At 39.9% G+C, this 20,513-nt stretch overlaps 1 protein-coding gene across 2 annotated transcripts; it reads left to right on the top strand.

Moving 5' to 3' along the window:
• The first annotated feature begins 236 nt into the window (after nt 1-236).
• MS4A2 (membrane spanning 4-domains A2) lies at nt 237-20,062 on the top strand. Of its 2 annotated transcripts, NM_214092.3 has the most exon segments (8): nt 237-389; nt 10,203-10,340; nt 11,412-11,535; nt 12,361-12,495; nt 14,702-14,758; nt 15,294-15,449; nt 16,217-16,315; nt 17,271-20,062. In NM_214092.3, coding segments are annotated over 7 exon segments (732 nt in total). In that variant the 5' UTR covers nt 237-389; nt 10,203-10,278; the 3' UTR covers nt 17,370-20,062.
• Nucleotides 20,063-20,513: the final 451 nt, after the last annotated feature.

Raw genomic sequence — 20,513 nt, 5'->3', positions numbered from 1 at the left:
ATAATGGTTCCACCTCTGCTCCTCAACCAGTTACCACCCACCTGCCCATACTTCTGCTTGGATTTCTTGTTCTAACCACATATGAAGCAATACCTCAAAGATAGTTACTCCTGATGCCAGTTTCCTCATCAAAACTGAACTTTTTGGGAAGCACAGAGAAGTCCATGTGGCCACAGACCCAGATGTGGTCACCACACCCTGCAGCCACCAACAAAACATTTTCACCAACTTCTCTACAGCGTTGGGTAGGCAAAGATACGTTAAGGCTGAGTTGAGAGTGGTTGCTGTTTTCTGCACAGGCATCGTCAATGATCGTTTTTGAGACTCTTCTGCTTGCAACGAGATGGGCTTGAGAGGAAAGAACTCTACCAAGGCCTGAAACCTCCAAGGTAAATTGCACAGATTCCCTCTCCCTAGAAAGTTCCCCTTTTCCTTGTTGTCTGTCAAAGGTGCCACCCCGTGGGCCACTGAGGTTGTCTGCAAAGGCTTTTAGGGGGCTGCAGAAGAGAGATTTGGGACATCTAATTATGGGGATGATTTCCCTTTAGAATTTGATTACTCTGGTGCTGTAGTTTAAAAAAAAATGCTAGGCACATATATGCAGCTATTTCTTTGTAAAAACCTGGGCATGGACACACAAGCACACAGACACACACCCCCTAGATTTCTTGAATCCAAATGACTACACCTACATTGGGCTGACAACTCTGGGTGCAGATATCCTTGAGGTCTGGCTGGGATTTGATGAGTGAGTTTCTGCATAAGGGAGAAGTAATGATACTTGGGCCAGGTTACCAGGTTCTGATTCCTGGCTCCTCAAATGTCTGGCGTGTGGCCTTGGGCAAGATATTTGACTCCCCTGATGCTCAACTTCCTTATCTGTAAGGTGGCAAGGATCATAACCTTTCCTATGGAGACTGTGAGAGGTAAATTGGTTGCCACACATAACACAGAACAATGCTGGACACACACTAGAAGCTGGTTGGGTGTAGCAGAAATGACCACAACATTGTAAACCAACTACATGTCAATAAAACTTTAAAAAAAATTTTTTAAAGTCAAAATGCTAAAAAAAAAAAAAAAAGAAAAGGCTAGATGGGTGAACTTGGCCAAGGAGTTCTTAGAAAATCTACACTTTTTCTCTTAAAAAAAAAGAAAAGCTAAATTGACCAAATTATAGAACAGTTAGTTTATTTTACCTGAAGGCGAAAAATTCTCCCTGATATTTATGGTTATTTTAGAAACTCAAATATGTGATTAGAATGCATAAATAACCAACAAGGATCTACTGTATTGCACAGAGAACTATACCCAATATATTGTAATAACTATAAGGGAAAAGAAGCTAAAAAAATATGTATGTATAACTAAGTCACTTTGCTGTACACCTGAAACTAACACAACATTGGAAATCAACTCTACTGCAATTAAAAAATAATTAGTTGGTTAGAATAGATTTCCTCCCTCCAGAAGAGTTCTGGAGTTTTTGTGTATGAGGGACTTCAATCCTTGCAAACATACATTCTTTTTTAAAAAATTTATTTATTTATTTTGTCTTTTTTAAGGGCCACACCTATGGCATATGCAAGTTCCCAGGCTAGGGGTAGAATCTGAGCTGTAAGCTGTCGGCCTACACTACAGCCACTGTAATGCTGTTGGGGTCTGAGCAGTGGCTGTGACCTATACCACAGCTCATGGCAATGCTGGATCCTTTAACCCACTGAGTGAGGCCAGGGATCAAACACCCATCCTCATGGATACTAGGCAGCTTCGTTACCACTAAGCCAAGATGGGAACCCAGCATACCATCCCTAAGGTATGGCTACATCAGGCGGGACTAAAAGTTTATTTATTTATCAGACATGTTTTAGCTAAGTGCCCACCATATTGACAGACACCAAGGTGGGCACTGGTATTTCAATGATGAGAAGAGAGAGAGATGCAGGTAAGTATCTGGTCTATTGAGGCTCAGACTGATAAGGGTGTGAAAAGGGAAGGGGAGGAAATTCTGAGGGTAACTAAAAGAGGTGCTTTATCCAGACTTGGTCAGGACTGAACAAGGCTTCCTTTGTGAAAGTGTGACATGGGCTGAAATTCAATCTGGAAGAAGATCAGAACATATTTAGGTGGGAGTTCCCTGGTGACCCAGCAGGTTAAGGATCTGGCATTGTCACTGCTGTGGTGAGGGTTTGATCCCTAGCCTGGGAACTTCTGCATGCTGCAGACATAGCCCCCAAAATGTATTTAGGTAGAGCTTCAGGGGAAATGTGTTTCAGGAAGAGGGGAATAGTACTGTAGAAGGGTTGAAGACTTTTGAGAGCTTGACGCTTGGGGGGCTCGAAAGAAAAAAACAAGGCTGGGCTGAGGTTTGCATTAGGGAGGGGTGAGGAATGAAGGTGGAGATAGAACCAAGTAACTATCTGACTATGAAGGAGCTGCAGAAGCAACTTCCCCACATTACGTACTTGGTAGCACATCAGATATTCTATCTCAAATATATACCTTGGAGTGTCCTGGTGGTACGGTAGGTTAAAGACCCAGCATTGTTGCTGCCGTGGCTTGGGTTGCTGTCGCTACTCTGGTGGGAGTTCAATCCCCGGCCTGGTAACTTCCGTAGCTATGGGCACAGCCATAAAACACACACACACACACACACACACACACACACACACACAGTATCCTTAACTGCTATGCTACCAGGGAACTCCTACTTGTCATTTTTTATACAATTTTTTTTTCTTTTTATGGCTGCACCTGCAGCATATGGAAGTTCCTGTGCTAGTGGTAGAATCATATCTGTGGCTGCCTTTGCCATAACCACAGCAACCCTGGATCAAGCCACGCCTGTGATTTATGCTGCAGCTTGTGGCAACACTAGGTACTTAACCCCCCGAGGGAGGCCAGGGATTGAACCTGCATCCTATGAATACTATGTTGGTTTCTTACCCTATAAGCCACAGCAGAAACTCCTAAAGATTACTTCCCATTTACAGTTATGACAAGATATTGGCTAGATTCCTCATGTCACATGATACATCCTTGAGCCTATCTCACACCCAATAACTTGTACCTCTTGTTCCTCCATACTCTTCTGCTCTTCCCCTGGCCCCACTGGTAACCACTCATTTGTTCTTAATATCTGACAGTCTGCTTCTCTTTTGTTGTACTCACTAGTTTGTTGTATTTTTTAGGTAATACATATAAGTGATATCCTACAGTATTTGCCTTTTTCTGTCTGACTTATTTCACTTAGCCTAATGCCCTCCAAGTCCATCCATGTTGCTGCAAATGGCAAAATTTCATTCTTTTTTATGGCTGAGTAGTATTCCATTGTGTGGACACCACACACACCATATTCCACAGAAAAAGTCAACGTAATTTTGGTAGCTTAAAGTGGGCTTGGGTGGAGGCGTTTACAGCACAGAGACTGGCAAAAGCTACAAATCACATTCTGATGCCCAGCCCACCCTTCAATACTGGAATGCCAGTTGTTAAATAATCCAGCACCTGACTGGATAGGTGGACAGGTCAAGTACTTACTTGACATTTAGAAATGTCATTGCACTTGCAACGTAGAGTGTTTTGGAAGGAGTAGGAAAGAGAAGAAGGTTGCTTAGGAGTATGATGCAGTAAACGAAGCAATCAGTGAATGTGTTTAGACTTTGGTAGAAGGAAAGACTTTTATAGTAATAGTTGTATTATCATTTTTCATTATTTAATTCTGTTTCCTATTATTTTATGTTATTTAAAACAATGAAGCTTTCCATAGAAAAGAAAATCATGGACTTGGAGAAAAGACTTGTGATTGCCAAGGGGGTGGGGAGGGAGCGGGATGGTTTGGGAACAATACAGACTATTGCCTTTGGAATGGATTAGCAATGAGATTCTGCTGTGTAGTGCTGGGGACTATGCCTAGCCACTTATGATGGAGCATGATAATGTGAGAAAAAGGAATGTATACAAGTATGCGTAACCGGCTCACTATGCCATACAGTAGAAAATTGACAGAACACTGTAAACCAGCTATAATGATGAAAAATAAAAATCATTATAATAAAAATTTAAAAATTAAAAACAAAAACATATATTTCCACAAATATATCTGCTAACAAATTTTGATCAAAACATGCTGATAGCTGGGGAGTTCCCATCGTGGCTCAGTGGAAACGAATCTGACTAGCATCCATGGGGATGCAGGTTTGATCTCTGGCCTTGCTCAGTGGGTTGAGGATTTGGCATTGCCATTAGCAATGTAGTCGTGTAGGTCGCAGACACGGCTCAGATCTCACGTTGCTGTGGCTGTGGTGTAGGCCAGCAGCTACACAGCTCTGATTCAATCCCTAGCCTGGGAACCTCCATATGCCACAGGTGTGGCCCTAAAAAGACAAAAAATAAAATAAAGTATTGACAGCCTTGGTGAACACTGCGGTTGCCTCTCCAGCATCCATTCTATGGATCCCCAGACTGATGGCAACTTGGGGATTTTGGTGGAGTTAACCTCATCCTGTGCTACAGCGATCCACTGTGATAAATCTAAATCCATTAGATCAATTCCATTCTTAATTGCATTAGCCAATGACCTTCCCCCGGCCCAGGACTTGATTCAGTTGTGGAGCCATCATCATTGTGGGGCTTTCTTTGAAACTTTTTTTAACTTTCTTAACCATTTTTAAAATTGAAGTAGAATTGAGTTACAATATTGTGTTAGTTTCAGGTGTACAGCAAAGTGATTCATTTATATATATATATATATATTTCATATTCTTTCCCATTATAGGTTATTACAAGATATTGAATATACTTCCCTGTGCTATACAGTAAATCATTGTTGCTTATCTATTTTATGTGTAGTCGTTTGTATCTGTTAATCCCATATTCCTAATTTGTCTCTCCCCTTCCCTTTCTCCTTTGGTACATTTGTGAAACATGACCTTCCCTTTCATCATATTTGTGAATTGAGGTAGAACTAGAACTAGAAGTTATCAGTGGCAGTGACAAAAACCAACCTCATTATTAAGCCGAAGGCAACGTAAGAGAATTTTAGAAAAGAGGAATCAAGCTCTAATCTAACCACACTAGACATTTCATGTACCTCTGGAATTGGAAGTCTCACGAACACATACATTATGTTTCTATTATTTAAATAATATACGTTCCAAATGTCTTCTCTCCTTCTGATCGTGTTTTGCTTTATTTGGATGTTTTTAAAATCTTGTTATTTCTCCACCGCATATGGCTGTTGTGGTCATGTTTACTCACTTTTCATCATGCTTTATGCCTTGTGTATTTTGTGCAAGAAAATCTTCCTTGCCTCAAGGCCATGGAGACATTATTATACCTTTTCTTATTAAAGTTTAAAGCTTTTGCATTGTAAGCTTTACTACGTCTGTAATTTACTTTTTCTGTAGAGTGACACTATTGTTTGCACCATTATCATCATCCTCCTTTCAGCAACCCAGAACTTTTCACTGAATGGATCCCACCTTTTGCCATACTCGAGTTTATATTCGCACATGACACTATTTGAGAATTTCTTATTTCAAGGGCTTCTTTGCTATGAAAATACCATATTGTTTTAGGCACATAATATAATTATTTTGATTATCAAATTTCTCTACATGAATATTTTAAAAATCATTTTCTTGCCTACACTTGGATTTTTATATCTCTATATGAATTTTAAAATCACTTGTTAAAACTAACATGTTTTGCAATTTTGACTTAAAATCATAGACTGATTTGGTGGGAAATGAAATATTATTTTTGTAATTTATGATATTAAGCGGTATCATTTATATTTTCTTCTTGCAAGTCATTTTCTTCTTTTTAATTAGATCATTTTTCCTTTCAAAATCTTGCTCAGCTTTTGTTATATTTATATCTACAAATGAAGGCCATTTCCTTTCTTCTTTAAAGATAAATATATACCCTTACATTTTTCTCTCTCATTGAAATGGCATAGATAACCTCTCTAACACTGAAAAGAGGAAGACGTTGTTGTTACATCTCCAGATACGTATTATTGTAGATACATTATTACAATAATGTATTACAGTACCTTATTATTATAGATATTCAATGAAAAACAGTTAAAAGAACATAGGCCAAAGCTGAACATATTTTTAAACTGTGGATTAATTTTAACTATTTACTTTGCAATATTTCTAGGTTGTTGGAAGGGATGTGAAGATAGTACCGCATTCCCATATACTCTTTATCCAGACTTCTCTAATACTAGCATCTTACATAAACATGGTACATTTATCAAAACACTGGGCATGTCATCTATGCAACACTAAACCATAGACTTCATTGAGGCCTCATCAGTTTTTCCAATAATGCCCCCTTCCTGTTCCAAGAGTCAGTCCTGAGTACCACTTTGCAGCTGGTTGTTCTGTTTCCTTAGCCTCTTCTCACCTGTGACTGTTTTTCAGACTACCTTTGTTTTTCATGACCTGGACATTTTTTTAAAGAATTGTGTAGGTGTTTAGTAGAGTGACTCTTCAGTTGGGTCTGTCTGATACTATCCCATGATTTGGCTAGATTTATGTTTTGGGGAGAAGAGGTAAGTGCTCTTCTTATCGAACCTCATCAGGACACTCAAGATACCAGTGTGACGTCACTGGAGAAATTAACCACAATGACTTGATGAAGTGGTGTCTGCCAGGTGTCCTCACTATGAAGTCACTACTATTTCTTTTTCGTCCTTTATTCATTAGAAGTGAGTTCATATGTCCAGTCCACAATGAAGGGGAGAAGAAATGAGCTCTACCTTCTGGAGAGAGAAATATGAAAACAAATGTTGACATCTGCTAAAACCACCACCATGATAAATATTTAAGAGAGGACCTTTTGAGGCTATGCAAATATCATATTTCTTCTCAAAATTTCATCCACTAATTTTACTACCCATATATAGATTTTTGCCTATGGCAATTACAACCGTGATGGTTGAAAGGTGCTTTTTCTACCTCCCTCTTTTCTTCTTCACTTACTTGAAGTTTTCTGTAAAGATTTGTCCCTTCTCAGATTTCCCTGGTGGTGCACTGGGTTAAGGATCTGGCATTGTCCATTCTGTGGCTTGGGTCACAGCTATAGTGAATGTTTGACTCCTGGGTGTGGCCAAAAAAAAAAAAAAAGATGTATCCCTTTTCTCTCATTTATTTATTAAATAATTTATGTCAGTATGGACTCATGGATGTTTATATTACTCTTTGGTTTATGACCAATATTCATTTTGTTGCTCAAATTGTACCAGCTTTGGCCTTTGGGAACTGAGTTGGTTCTGACATGCCCCCTCCCCTTCCTTCCCTTTTTAGCACTTTCCTATTTCCCTGATGTAACAGACCTAGAATTTTCATTTTTACTGGGAACTCTCTGTTCCTTTTTTTTTTTTTTAGAACTATATTTTACCCCAATGTTTATTTATTAACTGTTTCCTAAAGGTAAGAAATCTGGCAGCAATTATCCTAAATTTATTGCCTTGTTTCTTTAACTTTAGTATTTTTCGTTTGTTTGCTTTGCTTTTTAGAACCTCTTGTCTTGTGCTATGTACCATATTGTCTCATTTCTTTCATTTTTATAAGCAAATTTCCCATGGAACAGTGGGAGCTTGGTATTAGTCTCAGCCTCTCTCACTTCTTAATCATACTTATCAAAGCCATACTTGGCTCTGGCTCATATGAGCCATACTTGACTCTGGCTCTTGACTCTGGAACGAGAGTGGGAAGACAGGGAGAGAGACAGATAGACAGACTGGGATTCCTTTGGGAGTATCAGAAAATACCCCAAAGCAATAGCAACTTTCAGTTTGCAACGTGCTAATTCATGCATATGGATTTTAACTGAATTGAACATTGAGTTTGAGAAAACAATTATTCAGATGAGATCTCAAAGTGAATTTCTTTGGAGTTAGGGGAAATAAACCCAGCATCTGAGAGAAAGAACTTTAGTTGTCAAAGAGGAAGCTGGATGATGAGTGGGTGAAAAGCATGGACAGATGTGCTGCCAGAAGGAGGAAATATATGTGGCTGGGTGAGCGATGTTAATGGTATTATCTCTTCCGTTCAGGCAGAGGCGGCGATTAAAACTCATCTTGATAATTTTGCCCCCACCAAAAAAACACAACTTTGTCATATATTTCAAGGTTTACTGTTATGAAAGATGAAAGAGTATGTCCCTCAGGACCCAAGGGGAGGGCACAAAAGATGATAAGCATCTCAGAAACCTGGAGGGGAAGATGCTGATGAAAACTGGAATGTGAAAAAGTTGGAGATCACAAAATATACCTCCGCTAAGGAGTTGCATTTTGCCAGTGTCTGTTGAAAAGTCTCACGAAATAGCATCTTGTCCAAACACCAATGACCATCTTCAATCTATTTCCTGTCTAATTCTAGAGTTTAATTCCTAATTATCCTCTGCAAACACACTAGTTCCAGAAAACACCATAAACGGGCATTTCTTAAAGCCCTTCTTCCAGGGGATGTAGTGTCATTTCACTGAGCCAGAAGCAAGTGAAGAAAAACGTCTGAGGCTGCTGCCATTTGAAGTCGTGGCTCAAATGTGACTTTCTCTGGGAATCTCTTCCTTGAGTTCTCCATACCCTTTAACAAATAGAACTGTTACATCCTCCTGTGTGTCCCAGCAGCCTCTGCCCCATGGGTAATATCACATCATTCACCCTTGTTCGATTCTGTTAGACTGGGAGCTGGACAAGGGTAGGGACCACGATGTTCACATCTGCACACTCAGTGCCTGATGTGGAGCTTTAAGTCCCTTTTGGATGAATGAATAAGTGAATAGAGTTTATGAATTCCAATAACATTCTGGTCAGGTCCGCCAGTTCCTGAAGGCACAGTGGGAAGATGGCACGTGGTTAATACATTTTTGTTACGAAAGCTTTGCCAATGTCTCTTTTGTGCCCCCTGTTTACCCAAACATCTTGAGTTTCTTAGAGAAAGGAATTTTTATCATAAATCAGAGAAAATACAGGTGCAGAGAGGGACAATTTGTAGTATCTTGCAGTTTAATAAGGAGCCATTCAAGGATATATATATATATATATATATATATATATATATATACTGAAATAAAGTAGTCCCAAATCTGTGACTCTCACCTGCATTTCATTTTGCTGTGGTCTCGCTAGTTGTGCTATTCAAATGGACACAGTAGTTTAGCTCTGATCCTAATTTAGGCAAACCACTCAGTGCAACCCTGCTTAGATTTCCTCATAGTATTTGTTCTCAAGTTCATGCTCCTTATTGTTTCCAGAGTTCAATCTCGCCATCACAAAAATCAAGGCAGTAGAGGGTCAACCTAATGTTTTAGTGGACCATGAGTCTTTTTTTTTTTTTTTACCTTTTTATTGGTTTTTGTGTGGTGTATTTTTCCCATGCTTTATTTATTTTTTAAGTTATATTGAAGTATAGCTAATTTGCAAGGTTGTGATCATTTATTCTGTACAGCAAAGTGACCCAGCCATACATATGCACACATCCATTCTCCTAGTTTTTTTCTTTTTTCGCTTTTTAGGGCTGCACCTGCAGCATATGGAAGTTCCCAGGCTAGGGGTCAACTCAGAGCCATGTCTGCGACCTACACCACAGCCCATGGCAACACTGGACCATTAGCCCACTGAGCGAGGCCAGGGATCAAACCCACGTCCTCATAGATAGTAGTCAGGTTCTTAACCTACTGAGCAGCAATGGAACCTCCCAAGAGAGACAATAAATACTGAATTCAGAGACAAATTCAGAGATTCAGAGACAAAGGCACACATATTTTCATACTTGCAAATAGTGCTTCGGCCTTAGAGTACATGTGAAGCCAAGCATGCCTGAGGGACAAGTGAGGAACTTCTGGCATAGAAATGGCTGAACTGGGTCACCAGTAGAGAAAGCTCCAGGAAAGAAGCATCATCTCTTTGAATCCTGCAGTTCTCTCTCATTTTCCCCAGTCTCCACTAGTTTTTAGGTTATGTAAATCTTGCTGGTTTCAAGCAGAATTATCCTCCAGGCATCTCAAATCTCCCCATTTGACACTTGACGCTATTCAGCAGCCCACCCAGCTTTGCTCTTCATTATAACAAGAAAAACCCTGTGGATCTGAATCAGCCAAGAAACTTATCTTTCTGACCAATGTCTTAAGCAGGCAGATAGTCATCAATGTCATGTGCCAACCCATTTTAACTGACCTTCCAGAGACGCTGAGGGAGGAAGCCCACCAAGGCTCACTGTAACACTTTTCTTCACCACTGGATCTCTCGGTTAATGACAAATGGACACAGAAGGTAGGAGCAGAACAGATCTTGCTCTTCCAGAACCACAAAGGCCCTCCAGGTAGGTACAGGCCATTATTTTTTCTATTCCATCGTTTACTGAACCAGAGGCAGTCACAATGCTGGGGAGATGCCAAATGATGAACTTAGGCATGAACCCATCTGTGTTAACTAACATCCTGAGTAAAAAGAAGTTATTTGTTAGACTTTTTCGGTAGTTCCCTCTGGTTGATGGGGAGGGAGATTTTTGTTCAGCTTGTACACGGAGAACAACTGAAGTTTTCTAACTCAAGTGGCTCGTATTCTGGGTACGCAGTAGGGGAATTTGTACCGTCATTACAGGTCTCTTGCCCCCGTGTCTGATGTGTGTTAAAGGACAGAAAATTTCCAAAAGGACCTTGGGCTTCTTTCTGGTTAATTTTTGTGAACCTCAAGCTGTGGGATCCTGCCCCACTGTTTAGAGGGAGAATGTTCCTGGAGTGAAATCTAATGGAGAGGCATAGTTTACTTTTCCTCTGAATACCAAAGATGGAGACAAGGAAATAAAATGGAAAGGAAGCAAGACTTTCCTTTCCAGGGTTGTAGAAGCTGAAAACAGAGCACTGGGAACAATATCAATTGAATGTCATTGCAAAAAGTTAAGTACACTCCAACCCTTTTGAAGAGACAGTATTTCCAGCTAGACTCCTCTGAGGAGGAAAATAAGAATCGAGACCAAGAAACTCTTCAAAGCACAGGAAGTGAAATTCACTGTGATGGTGACAAAATATTTTCAGATACATTTCTGTGTCAAAAGACATAGGTAAACATGTCTGTTTGATAGTTTTTATTTTTATTCATCGGCATAGATTAATAGGAAACAACCTAGTAATAATTCTGGATTAAGAATAAGACGACCTGGCACGGTTTGGGTTCCATTTTCTTCTGCTATTCTTCCCCTGATGTGACAGTGACCTTGGCCACTAACTTGAACCCTCTGAGCCTCAGAGTTTCTTATCCATTACAATAAAGATGTTAATTGCCGAATCGTTCCGAAAAAATAAATAAGCACAATTCCACTTTCCTTCCGTTGAAAGCGTTGCACAGGGAGCTAGAATTTTCTCACGATGGCATTTCTGTTTCAACTTTGCAGTGCATCTGAAATTGAACTATCAGAAGTACCTCTCCATGAGAACGTCTTACAGGAGGAGGATACCCCACCCCCACCACGCCGTACATGGCTGACTTTTTTGAAGAAGGAGCTGGAATTCCTGGGGGTGAGTGAGCCTGCTCCAACCTCAGCTAGAATAAAGACTGGCTTTAAGAAAGGGTATTTGGTGGCATCAGTGTTACTGCCCCACTCAGACTCATGAGGAGTGAAAAATCTGGTAGATGAAGAGTTGACACTCACTGGGCCCTGTTGGGTAGAAAGAAGCATTTCCTCATGAAGAGTAAAATAAGAATAGCAGCTAGGGGAGTTCCTGTCCTGGCTCAGTGGAAACAAATCTGACTAGTATGCATGAGGACTTGGGTTTGATCCCTGGCCTTGCTTAGTGGGTTAAGGAGCCAGCGTTGCCATGAGCTGTGGTGTAGGTCTCAGACACGGCTCAGATCCTGCATTGCTATGGCTGTGGTGCAGGTCAGCAGCTGTAGCTCCAATTCGACCCCTAGCCTGGGAACTTCCATATGCCATGGGTGCTGCCCTAAAAAGCAAAAAATTAAAAAATAAAATAAAATAAAATAAGAAGAAGAATAGCAGATAGGACCTGCCTACTCTGGTCAGTGGCTAATGGGTTACTATGATATTGTGAGGGATTTGTAATCTTTATCCTCACTTAGATGGAAAGAGACATTATTGATGTCCCTATGGATGTAAATAAAGGCACAGGAGAAATGTATTGGCCATCCCTGCATCGGGTCATGCCAGTATAAATTCTTAGAGTGGCTAGGAAAATACTGGAAAATGTCATATTTGGATCCTTTCTCAAGGCGGTCTAAGACACCAAGACAATTGCTTACATTTGAGCTCAACTCTAAGAAAATTGATGTAATCTTAGGGCAAATATCTCCTTATTCAACAAAATATATGCATTTTTCTACAGGTAACACAAATTTTGGTTGGTTTGATATGCCTTTATTTTGGAACGATTGTCTGCTCCATGCTCAATATTTCAGAATTTAAAGAAGACTTTTTTTCATCATTTAAAGCAGGCTACCCATTCTGGGGAGCAGCATTGGTGAGTATATGCCTACAACTGACTCTGAAATAACACTGCACCTGGCTTTTTTTTAGTCCAGATCAGATCTAACCAGTTGCTTATTTGAAAATTTAGATGAAATATATTCTAATATATATATATATATATACACATATATACACACACACATTTTTGCAATTTACAAAGCACTTTGTGTTGAACATGCTAGCACACTTTTTTTTTTTTTAAATCTTTTAAAAAAAAGATGGAATAGTTTGCAACTATTTTGTCTTTTTAGAGCCGTACCCATGGCATATGGAGGTTCCCAGCCTAAGGGTCCAATCAGAGTTGAAGCTGCCAGCCTACGCCACAGCCACAGCAACGCAGGATCCAAGCCACATCTGCAACCTACACCACAGCTCACGGCAACACCAGATCCTTAACCTACTGAGCAAGGCCAAGGATCAAACCTGCATCTTCATGGATACTAGTCAGGTTCCTTCCCACTGAAGCCACAACGGGAACTCCTTGCATTTGTTTTTGTTTGTTTGTTTGTTTGTATCAACACTTCACTCACAAGGACATAGCTTATTTTTATTTATTTATTTATTTATTTATTTATCTTTTTGCCTTTTTTCTAGGGCTGCTTCCACAGCATATGGAGATTCCCAGGCTAGGGGTCCAATCGGAGCCACAGCCACCGGCCTACACCAGAGCCACAGCAACTCGGGATCCGAGCCGCGCCTGCAACCTATACCACAGCTCACGGCAATGCTGGATCGTTAACCCACTGAGCAAGGCCAGGGATCGAACCCACAACCTCATGGTTCCTAATCGGATTTGTTAACCACTGTGCCATGACGGGAACTCCTAGCTTATTTTTTAAAATTTTTTATTAAAGGATAATTGATTTTCAATGTTGCTTCAATTTCTGCTATATAGCAACGTGACCTAGTTATACACACACACACACACACACACACGCACACATACACGTAAATATACATACATTCTTTTTTTTATACTATCTTCCATCATGTTCTAACCCAGGAGATTGGATATAGTTCCCTGTGCTATACAGTAGGACCCCCGTTGCTTATCCATTCTGAATGGAATAGTTTGCAACTACCTACCCCAAACTTCCTGTCCCTCTCACTCCCCTCCCTCCCTCACCCCAGCAGTCACAAGTCTGCTCTCCAGGGCCGTGCATGCATGTATCTTAGCCCTGGAAAAGATCACGTTGGCTTGGTACTCTGCTAACTACTCAGGTCGCAGGGGTCACTTGTTTAGAACTCTTCTTGCATCTTTGCCATGTTTTTTACTTGCAACTTCCTCCGACTGTCTTTTCATTCCAAACACATAGCTTATTAGGTGACTTTCAACTCATCATACAATCTGAATCTTTGAAATTTTGTTTTGACCATGTGCTCTTGGTTTATATTTTCACTAAATGTTTCCCCATGTTATTTTCATTATTACTGTATGTCTCACTGGTATATGTCATACTCTGGAGACAGACACACGTTTCTTGCCCAAAGAAGATGACCCTGTAACACACATACAAGCAAATGATTACAGTACAGTGAGAGTAGTGGCGTAACATTGTCATCCAGATGCTGCCACACTACATCATAAAGTATTTGCTTTTTTTGTTCATTTGTTTGTTTGTTTGCTTTTTAGGGCTGCATCTGTGGCATATGGAAGTTCCCAGGCTAGGGATCGAATCAGAGCTACAGCCACTGGCCTATACCACAGCCACAGCAACACATGATCTGTGCTGACTCTGCAGCCTACACCACAGCTTATGGGAACACTGGATCCTTAATCCACTGAGCAAGGCCAGGATTGAACCTGCATCCTCATGGATCCTACCTGGGTTCCTTAACCACTGGGCCACGAGAGGAACTCCCCATATGCTACTCTTAAAGTGACCCATATACCCTCAGGGTTGCCATCACCTGGGAGGCTGGTGGAAATGCAGAATCTCAGGTCCCACTGAGGGCTGACTGAGTAAGCATTTGCATTTTAATAAGACCCTTACAGAATTTATACGTGCATGGAATTTTGAGAAGCTCTCTCTAGGGAATAAAAATCATAAAATTTTAAAATAAATAAAAATTAAAGGATAGCTTTATAGAATACCCACAACTTTACTTTTTATTTGGAGGTTAGGGATGAAAAGGACGCAGAGAGGCACGGAGACCCACTGTGCTTTTTTTTTTTTTTCCTCCTCCCTTTTGGACAGTTTGGTATTTCTGGATTTTTGTCAGTTATGTCTGAAGAGAAACAGGCAATATATCTGGTGAGTTGCAATCTGTCTTTGTCCATCCTGGAGAAGGTAAGAAAAATTTAATTTTAAGAGCCTTGATGAAGACATGTCATCATCTCTTATGGGTGACTGTAAATATGTGATTCTTTCCCAACCTACTTTGTGTTGGATATAATCATTAAAAATATAATTGTTAAAATATCAATTGTATCACTTAAAAACAATAAAGTGTAATTACCTTGACACTTGTTGGAAAAAAAAAATCCAACTCTCAAGCCAGTTCTGTCCTCATAAGGGTAGTCCTGTGTTCAATAAATTATTTGTATCCAATTAAGGAGTCTATTTGAGGAGAGACCATGCATATCCATGTGGGTGGTCCTGAATGAAGCCCTAGAAGGAAAGTTACAGGTCCTTATTAAATATGTACATTTCCAAGATTTCCCTTTTTAATTTGCATTTGGAATAAATTCAGAGTTTACTGGTTCTATCCAGCCTTGAAATGCAGACAGGTTTGTTGAATACTGCAACAGGTGCAGGACCAAGTCTAAATGTTGGTCCTCGTTATCAGCTACGAGGAATGCTGGGAGCAAACACCATCAGCAGCATAGCTGCAGGAGTAGGAACGGTCATCCTGATCATCAACCTAAAGAAGAGCTCATCTTATGCCTCCAATTGCCGGAACATCTATGAGAATGACTTCTGCTCCACGGCTTCCTTTTCCACCGTATGTATCTCTTATGGGATGGCGAAGATTCTGGGTCCTAACCTAAGTAAGACACCTTCTTTTCCTTTCCATGAACACAATCCTTTCTTGCAACTGCAATATCACACAATGCAAGTGTTCCGTAGGTTCATGCCTGGAGATGTGACTGCTTCCTTCCCCCACCCCTAGCTGAGCTGGGCAAGGGTGGAGGCATCGGCCTTGAATAACCATTTCTAGATTTTCCCATGTGTGTGTCATTTTATAGGAACTGATTGTGTTGGGGGTGGGGTGGTGACAACGGGGCTGCAATAAGGCGGCACCCTTTGGGGGCACCTACCTTGTGACTCCACTTGCCATCTTCTTTTTTTAATTAATTTTATTGGAGTACAGTTGATGTACAAGTTGTGTTCCCTCAAGATGTGCGCAAAGTAAATCAGTTTCAGATACATCTATCCATTCGTTTTCAGATTTTCCCCCCATATAGATCATTACACGGTATTGAGTAGATTTCCCTGTGCTATACAGTTGCTCCTTGTTACCTGAATATTTTATATATAGTAGTTTGCATATATTAATCCCAACCGCTTAATTTGTCCCCCCCGCTCCCCACATTTCCTCTTTGGTAACTGTAAGTTTGGTTTCAAAATCTTTGAGTCTGTTTCTGTTTTGTAAGTTCTTCTGTATCATTTTACATGAAATTCCACATATGAGTGATCTCATATGGCATTTGTCTTTCTCTAACTTACTTCTATTTGTCTTTTTGGTTCTCGGTGGTTATTGCTCAACAGGAAATTGTGGCGATGATCCTCTTTCTCACCATTCTGGGGTTCTGCAGTGCTGTGTTACTGACCATCTATGGGGTCAGAGAAATACTTGAAAGAAATAAGGTAGGCAGATGCCTTAGACTGAATCCTAAATGATCAGCTAAAAAACTTGAGCCTTGTTGCTTAAAAAATATGACCTGGGTTTCCTATGACATTTCTTTCAAGAAAATTTTCTCTAAGTTGCAGTATTTTGGTTTCTAAATCTCATTTTTTAAAATTTATTGAAATATTGTTGATTTGCAGTGTTGTGTTAGTGTCAGGTATACAGCAAAGTTATTCAGATAAACACACACACACACAGGTATATATATTCTTTTTCAGATTCTTCTACCATACAGATAAGCACAGAATATTGGGGAGCGTTCCCTGTGCTATATACTAGATCCCTGTTAGTTATCTGTTTTATACATAGTACTTTGCATATGTTAATCCCCAAATCCTAGCCTATCCCTTCTCCTCATGTTTCCCCTTTTGTAACCATAAGTTTGATTTTGAGATCTGTGAGTGTGTTTCTGTTTTATAAATTAGTTTGTCTGTATTATTTTTAATTAGATTCTAAATCTCATGTTTTGCATCAAGTTTTCCACTCACGAATATCATGATAAATGCTTGTGACTGAAGGTTAGGAAAATAGGATCTCTATCATGTCAGAAAATATAGATGCTTTGATGTATGTTGAGTATGAGAGATGCATATGCAGGTACCGTATGATGGAAACACTCAGATATCTGGGCTTAATTTCTGTCCCAGAATAGACTGCCTTTTCTGATTGCTTTCCTCCAAAGATAAATAAGACAAGTGATCTACCAAATTTCAGACACATAATAGCCTCACCATTGGACCCAATTAGCCAGCCAATCTGGCTTGTTTCGTTGGAGATGGAGGAACTAATTAGAGTGTAATGGGAGATTGTGAGGTTCAGAAGAGCAAAAGGAGATGAAATACACCCCTTAAGCAAGTTTCCTAGTGGCATAAAAAACTTGGTGATGGATACTAATTGTTTTTTTTCCCTCATCAGATTCCAGAAGATCGTCTTTATGAAGAAGTAAACATATATTCGCCAATTTACAGTGAGTTAGAAGAGCGAAAGGAGATAGCTTCTGCCCCTGATTCATAAGAATCATGTGTCCAGAACATTCTAACTCACAACAAAGGATTTAGAAAGCCCTTTGTTTCAGGGCCACTGGCAAAATTTCCATTCTTTCTATATCTGCCAATGTTACATTATGATTTATTCTTCAGATGGCAATATTCTGTTTTTGTTGTTTTCATTCACTTAAATCCCCTGTTCCTTTGTAGATATGATAGGCTCCTATTTTTCTTATTTTCTTTTGCTGTCACATCCATCCTTTCTGGGAATTCAACACATAATTAGGAAGCATTTACTGTGCGCCTAGAACTACGCAAATAGGGAAAACAAAAGGAAAGCTGGTTGAGAGTTGACAGTGTGATAATATTTGGCTATTAGAGTTCACTTGATCTGCAGACCTGTGTGATACAGCCACCCTACAGGACTGTCAGCGCCTTGAGGGCAGAGTCCATCCAGCAAACATACACTGAGAAAAGACTAAGTTTTTCACACTTTTCTCTTTCACACTGAGTAAGAGTAATTGGTCTTCTTGTTAACAAGTTGAATTAAAGGATAAAGAGAAGCAATTGGTTATTTAACACATTACATGTTCAGGTCTGAGATCAAAGAACACCTGGTGATGTTGAAAGAAGTGACAGGAAGAAATATGAATTGATAAGTGGGGAGTACAGGCAGACCTAGATTAAGCTCAGTTTTAGGTTGTCATCTTTAAGAAAGCAAAGCGAAATGCAATTTAAGAGTGCCTGATGGTATCGAATAGTGTTGGTTGAAGATGAAATTTGGTGAGAGAGATTTTTATATCACTATAGGAGAGACTTTGTTTTTTTTTGTCTTTTTGCCTTTTCTAGGGCCACACCCGTGGCATATGGAGGTTCCTGGGCTAGGGGTCTAATTGGAGCTGTAGCAGCCAGCCTACGCCAGAGCCACTGCAACGAGGGATCCGAGCTGCCTCTGCAACCTACACCACAGCTCACAGCAATGCCAGATCCTTAACCCCCTGAGCGAGGCCAGGGATCGAACCTGCAACCCCTTGGTTCCTCATCAGATTCGTTGACCACTGAGCCACAACAGTAACTCCTAGGAGGCATCATTATGAAGTGAGGCAGATTAACACTCTAAGAGAATTATTTAGAAATAAAAGTCAAGCCAGGTTAACTTTTACATGCTTATAATCAGAGCAGAAAAGGAAAGAAAATATCTTGAGTAGAAGATAAGAGAATTAAGCAGAAAAATGCATTGCGAAATGACGTAGAGCAAGTAGCCCAAAGTAGGGAGAGGTCAGAGGAAGAGAGACAAAGTAACCATCAGAGACAGTATCTGCTGGCTTGGGCAAGAGAAAAAAAAAAATCAGTAGTGCTAAATTGACTCCAGATAAGTCACAGAAAAGGGGCAAAGAAAATACTGATAGTGAATGAATGTAAAAGGTGCAGAGACATTCAAAACAGGGTTATAGTGATGAGTAAATGAATAAAGCATTTGCAGAAGTATTTTGAGAGAGAGAATAGGGGTATATACCTGATGTAAGAAAGAGACTGTGAACAGAAGATAGTGAAGAAAAGTTAAGCTCGGCCATATGATTTGGTTGCTGTTGACATTTTTATTTCTAAAAGAAGGAAGAAGAGTTTACACTATTAGCCCAAGTTAAAAAAAAAAAAAAAAAAAAGCAGTCCTGTGGAGGGACTGAAAAAATCAGCTTGAGGTATTCACAAATTCATTAATAAAAGCATTAAGAATATTTATTTATTTGGAATGCTAAGATTAAAAAGTGATAAGTAGGAGTTGCCACGGAGCAGTGGGTTAAGAATCTGACTGCAAGGGCTTTGGTCACTGCAGAGGCGTGGGTTCAATCCCCAGGAGGTGCAGTGGGTTAAAGGATCCAGTGTTACCATAGCTGTGGCTCAGTTTCAATTCCTAGCCTGGAAACATCCATATGCCGCTAGTGAGGCCATCATTATTTTTTTTTTTTAAGTAATAAGTAGATGTTAATTTCTCCAGATTATGAAAGTGATCACATAACGACACAACCAATGATTAAATGAATTGTTATGCTTATCTGACCCCATGACCTAAGGTTTTCAAATTTCGTTTTTCTTAAATAAGATTTTTTTCTCCAAACTTCAGAGTGGCATAAAAATATACCCTTTCACTGCATAGCTTGCAAAGCTGTATCTCCATTCTTGATCATCCATAGGTATAATCATATCACTTGCGTAGCAAATATACTCACATCCAAACTCCTAGATCTGACCCACCAGGACCTCTAGAAGTGGATCCAGCCAGTCTTTACAGAATATTACACCCCTCTCTCTTCCACCTAATTTATGTTTTAACCACACTGTTGACTGTGTATATCCCGTATACTCCGCATGTTTTTTTTTGTTTGTTTTTTGTTTTTTTTGTTTCCAGTTCATTCTGATATTTTTTCTGCCCCTGCCTGCTTTTTATCACATGCTCACATCAAGCATAGACTGAGAACACAACGGGCATGCTTTTCACACATTCACTGCCCCAAATTATCTTTTTTGAAATGTCAACTGCAAGGTTATCTTCTCCATGAAGACTACCTAATGCACACTTATTCATGCAACCATAATTTTTTGCTTCATAACCCCTTTACCCCATGATGCCATGTATTAGCGTGTACTATTAGTGTACTTACAAGATCCTTGATGTATCGTCGATTATGGGTATTTCTTCAATAAATCAGAATCATTTAACTTGATTTCTTGTCTGAGTGTTTATGAGGGTGGAGACTGATCAAGGATAATAGGGAACCGAAGTGTCAGTGATCTTAAAGACCAAGATTCCGGAGTCCTCCTTTTTAGCAATGTCTTATCAACCAGAAAATTTATGAATAACTCTGTGAACAGAACACAGGTGGTAAAAAACAATCATCAGCCATCTCATCAATAAACTGTGGGATAAAGTTGAAAGGAACCTGGGCCGTGCGACACATTTTACAAGTCGGTCCTGACCCTAATGTGTTTGTTAGGCTCTGTGAACATGGTGAGGGCTTTGCCCTTCGAGCACCTCAGTTTTTCCATCTGAAAACAAAAAATCCCAGAGGCCCTTCCTGCCTCCATCTTCAATGCTTTTAGATATTAAGGATTTTTGTTCATCACAACTACTAAGTTTGTGGTTGGAATAGCAACAGCCATTAGAGCTATGTGA

The sequence above is a fragment of the Sus scrofa genome, chromosome 2 (genome assembly GCF_054392235.1).
Source record: "Sus scrofa isolate SSC_HxYL_T2T_F1_AM1 chromosome 2, Sscrofa_HxYL_maternal_Yorkshire_Landrace_v2.0, whole genome shotgun sequence".
NCBI lineage: Eukaryota > Metazoa > Chordata > Mammalia > Artiodactyla > Suidae > Sus > Sus scrofa.
Note: the sequence above shows the minus strand (reverse complement) of the source record. Positions and strands in the feature narration are given on the sequence as shown.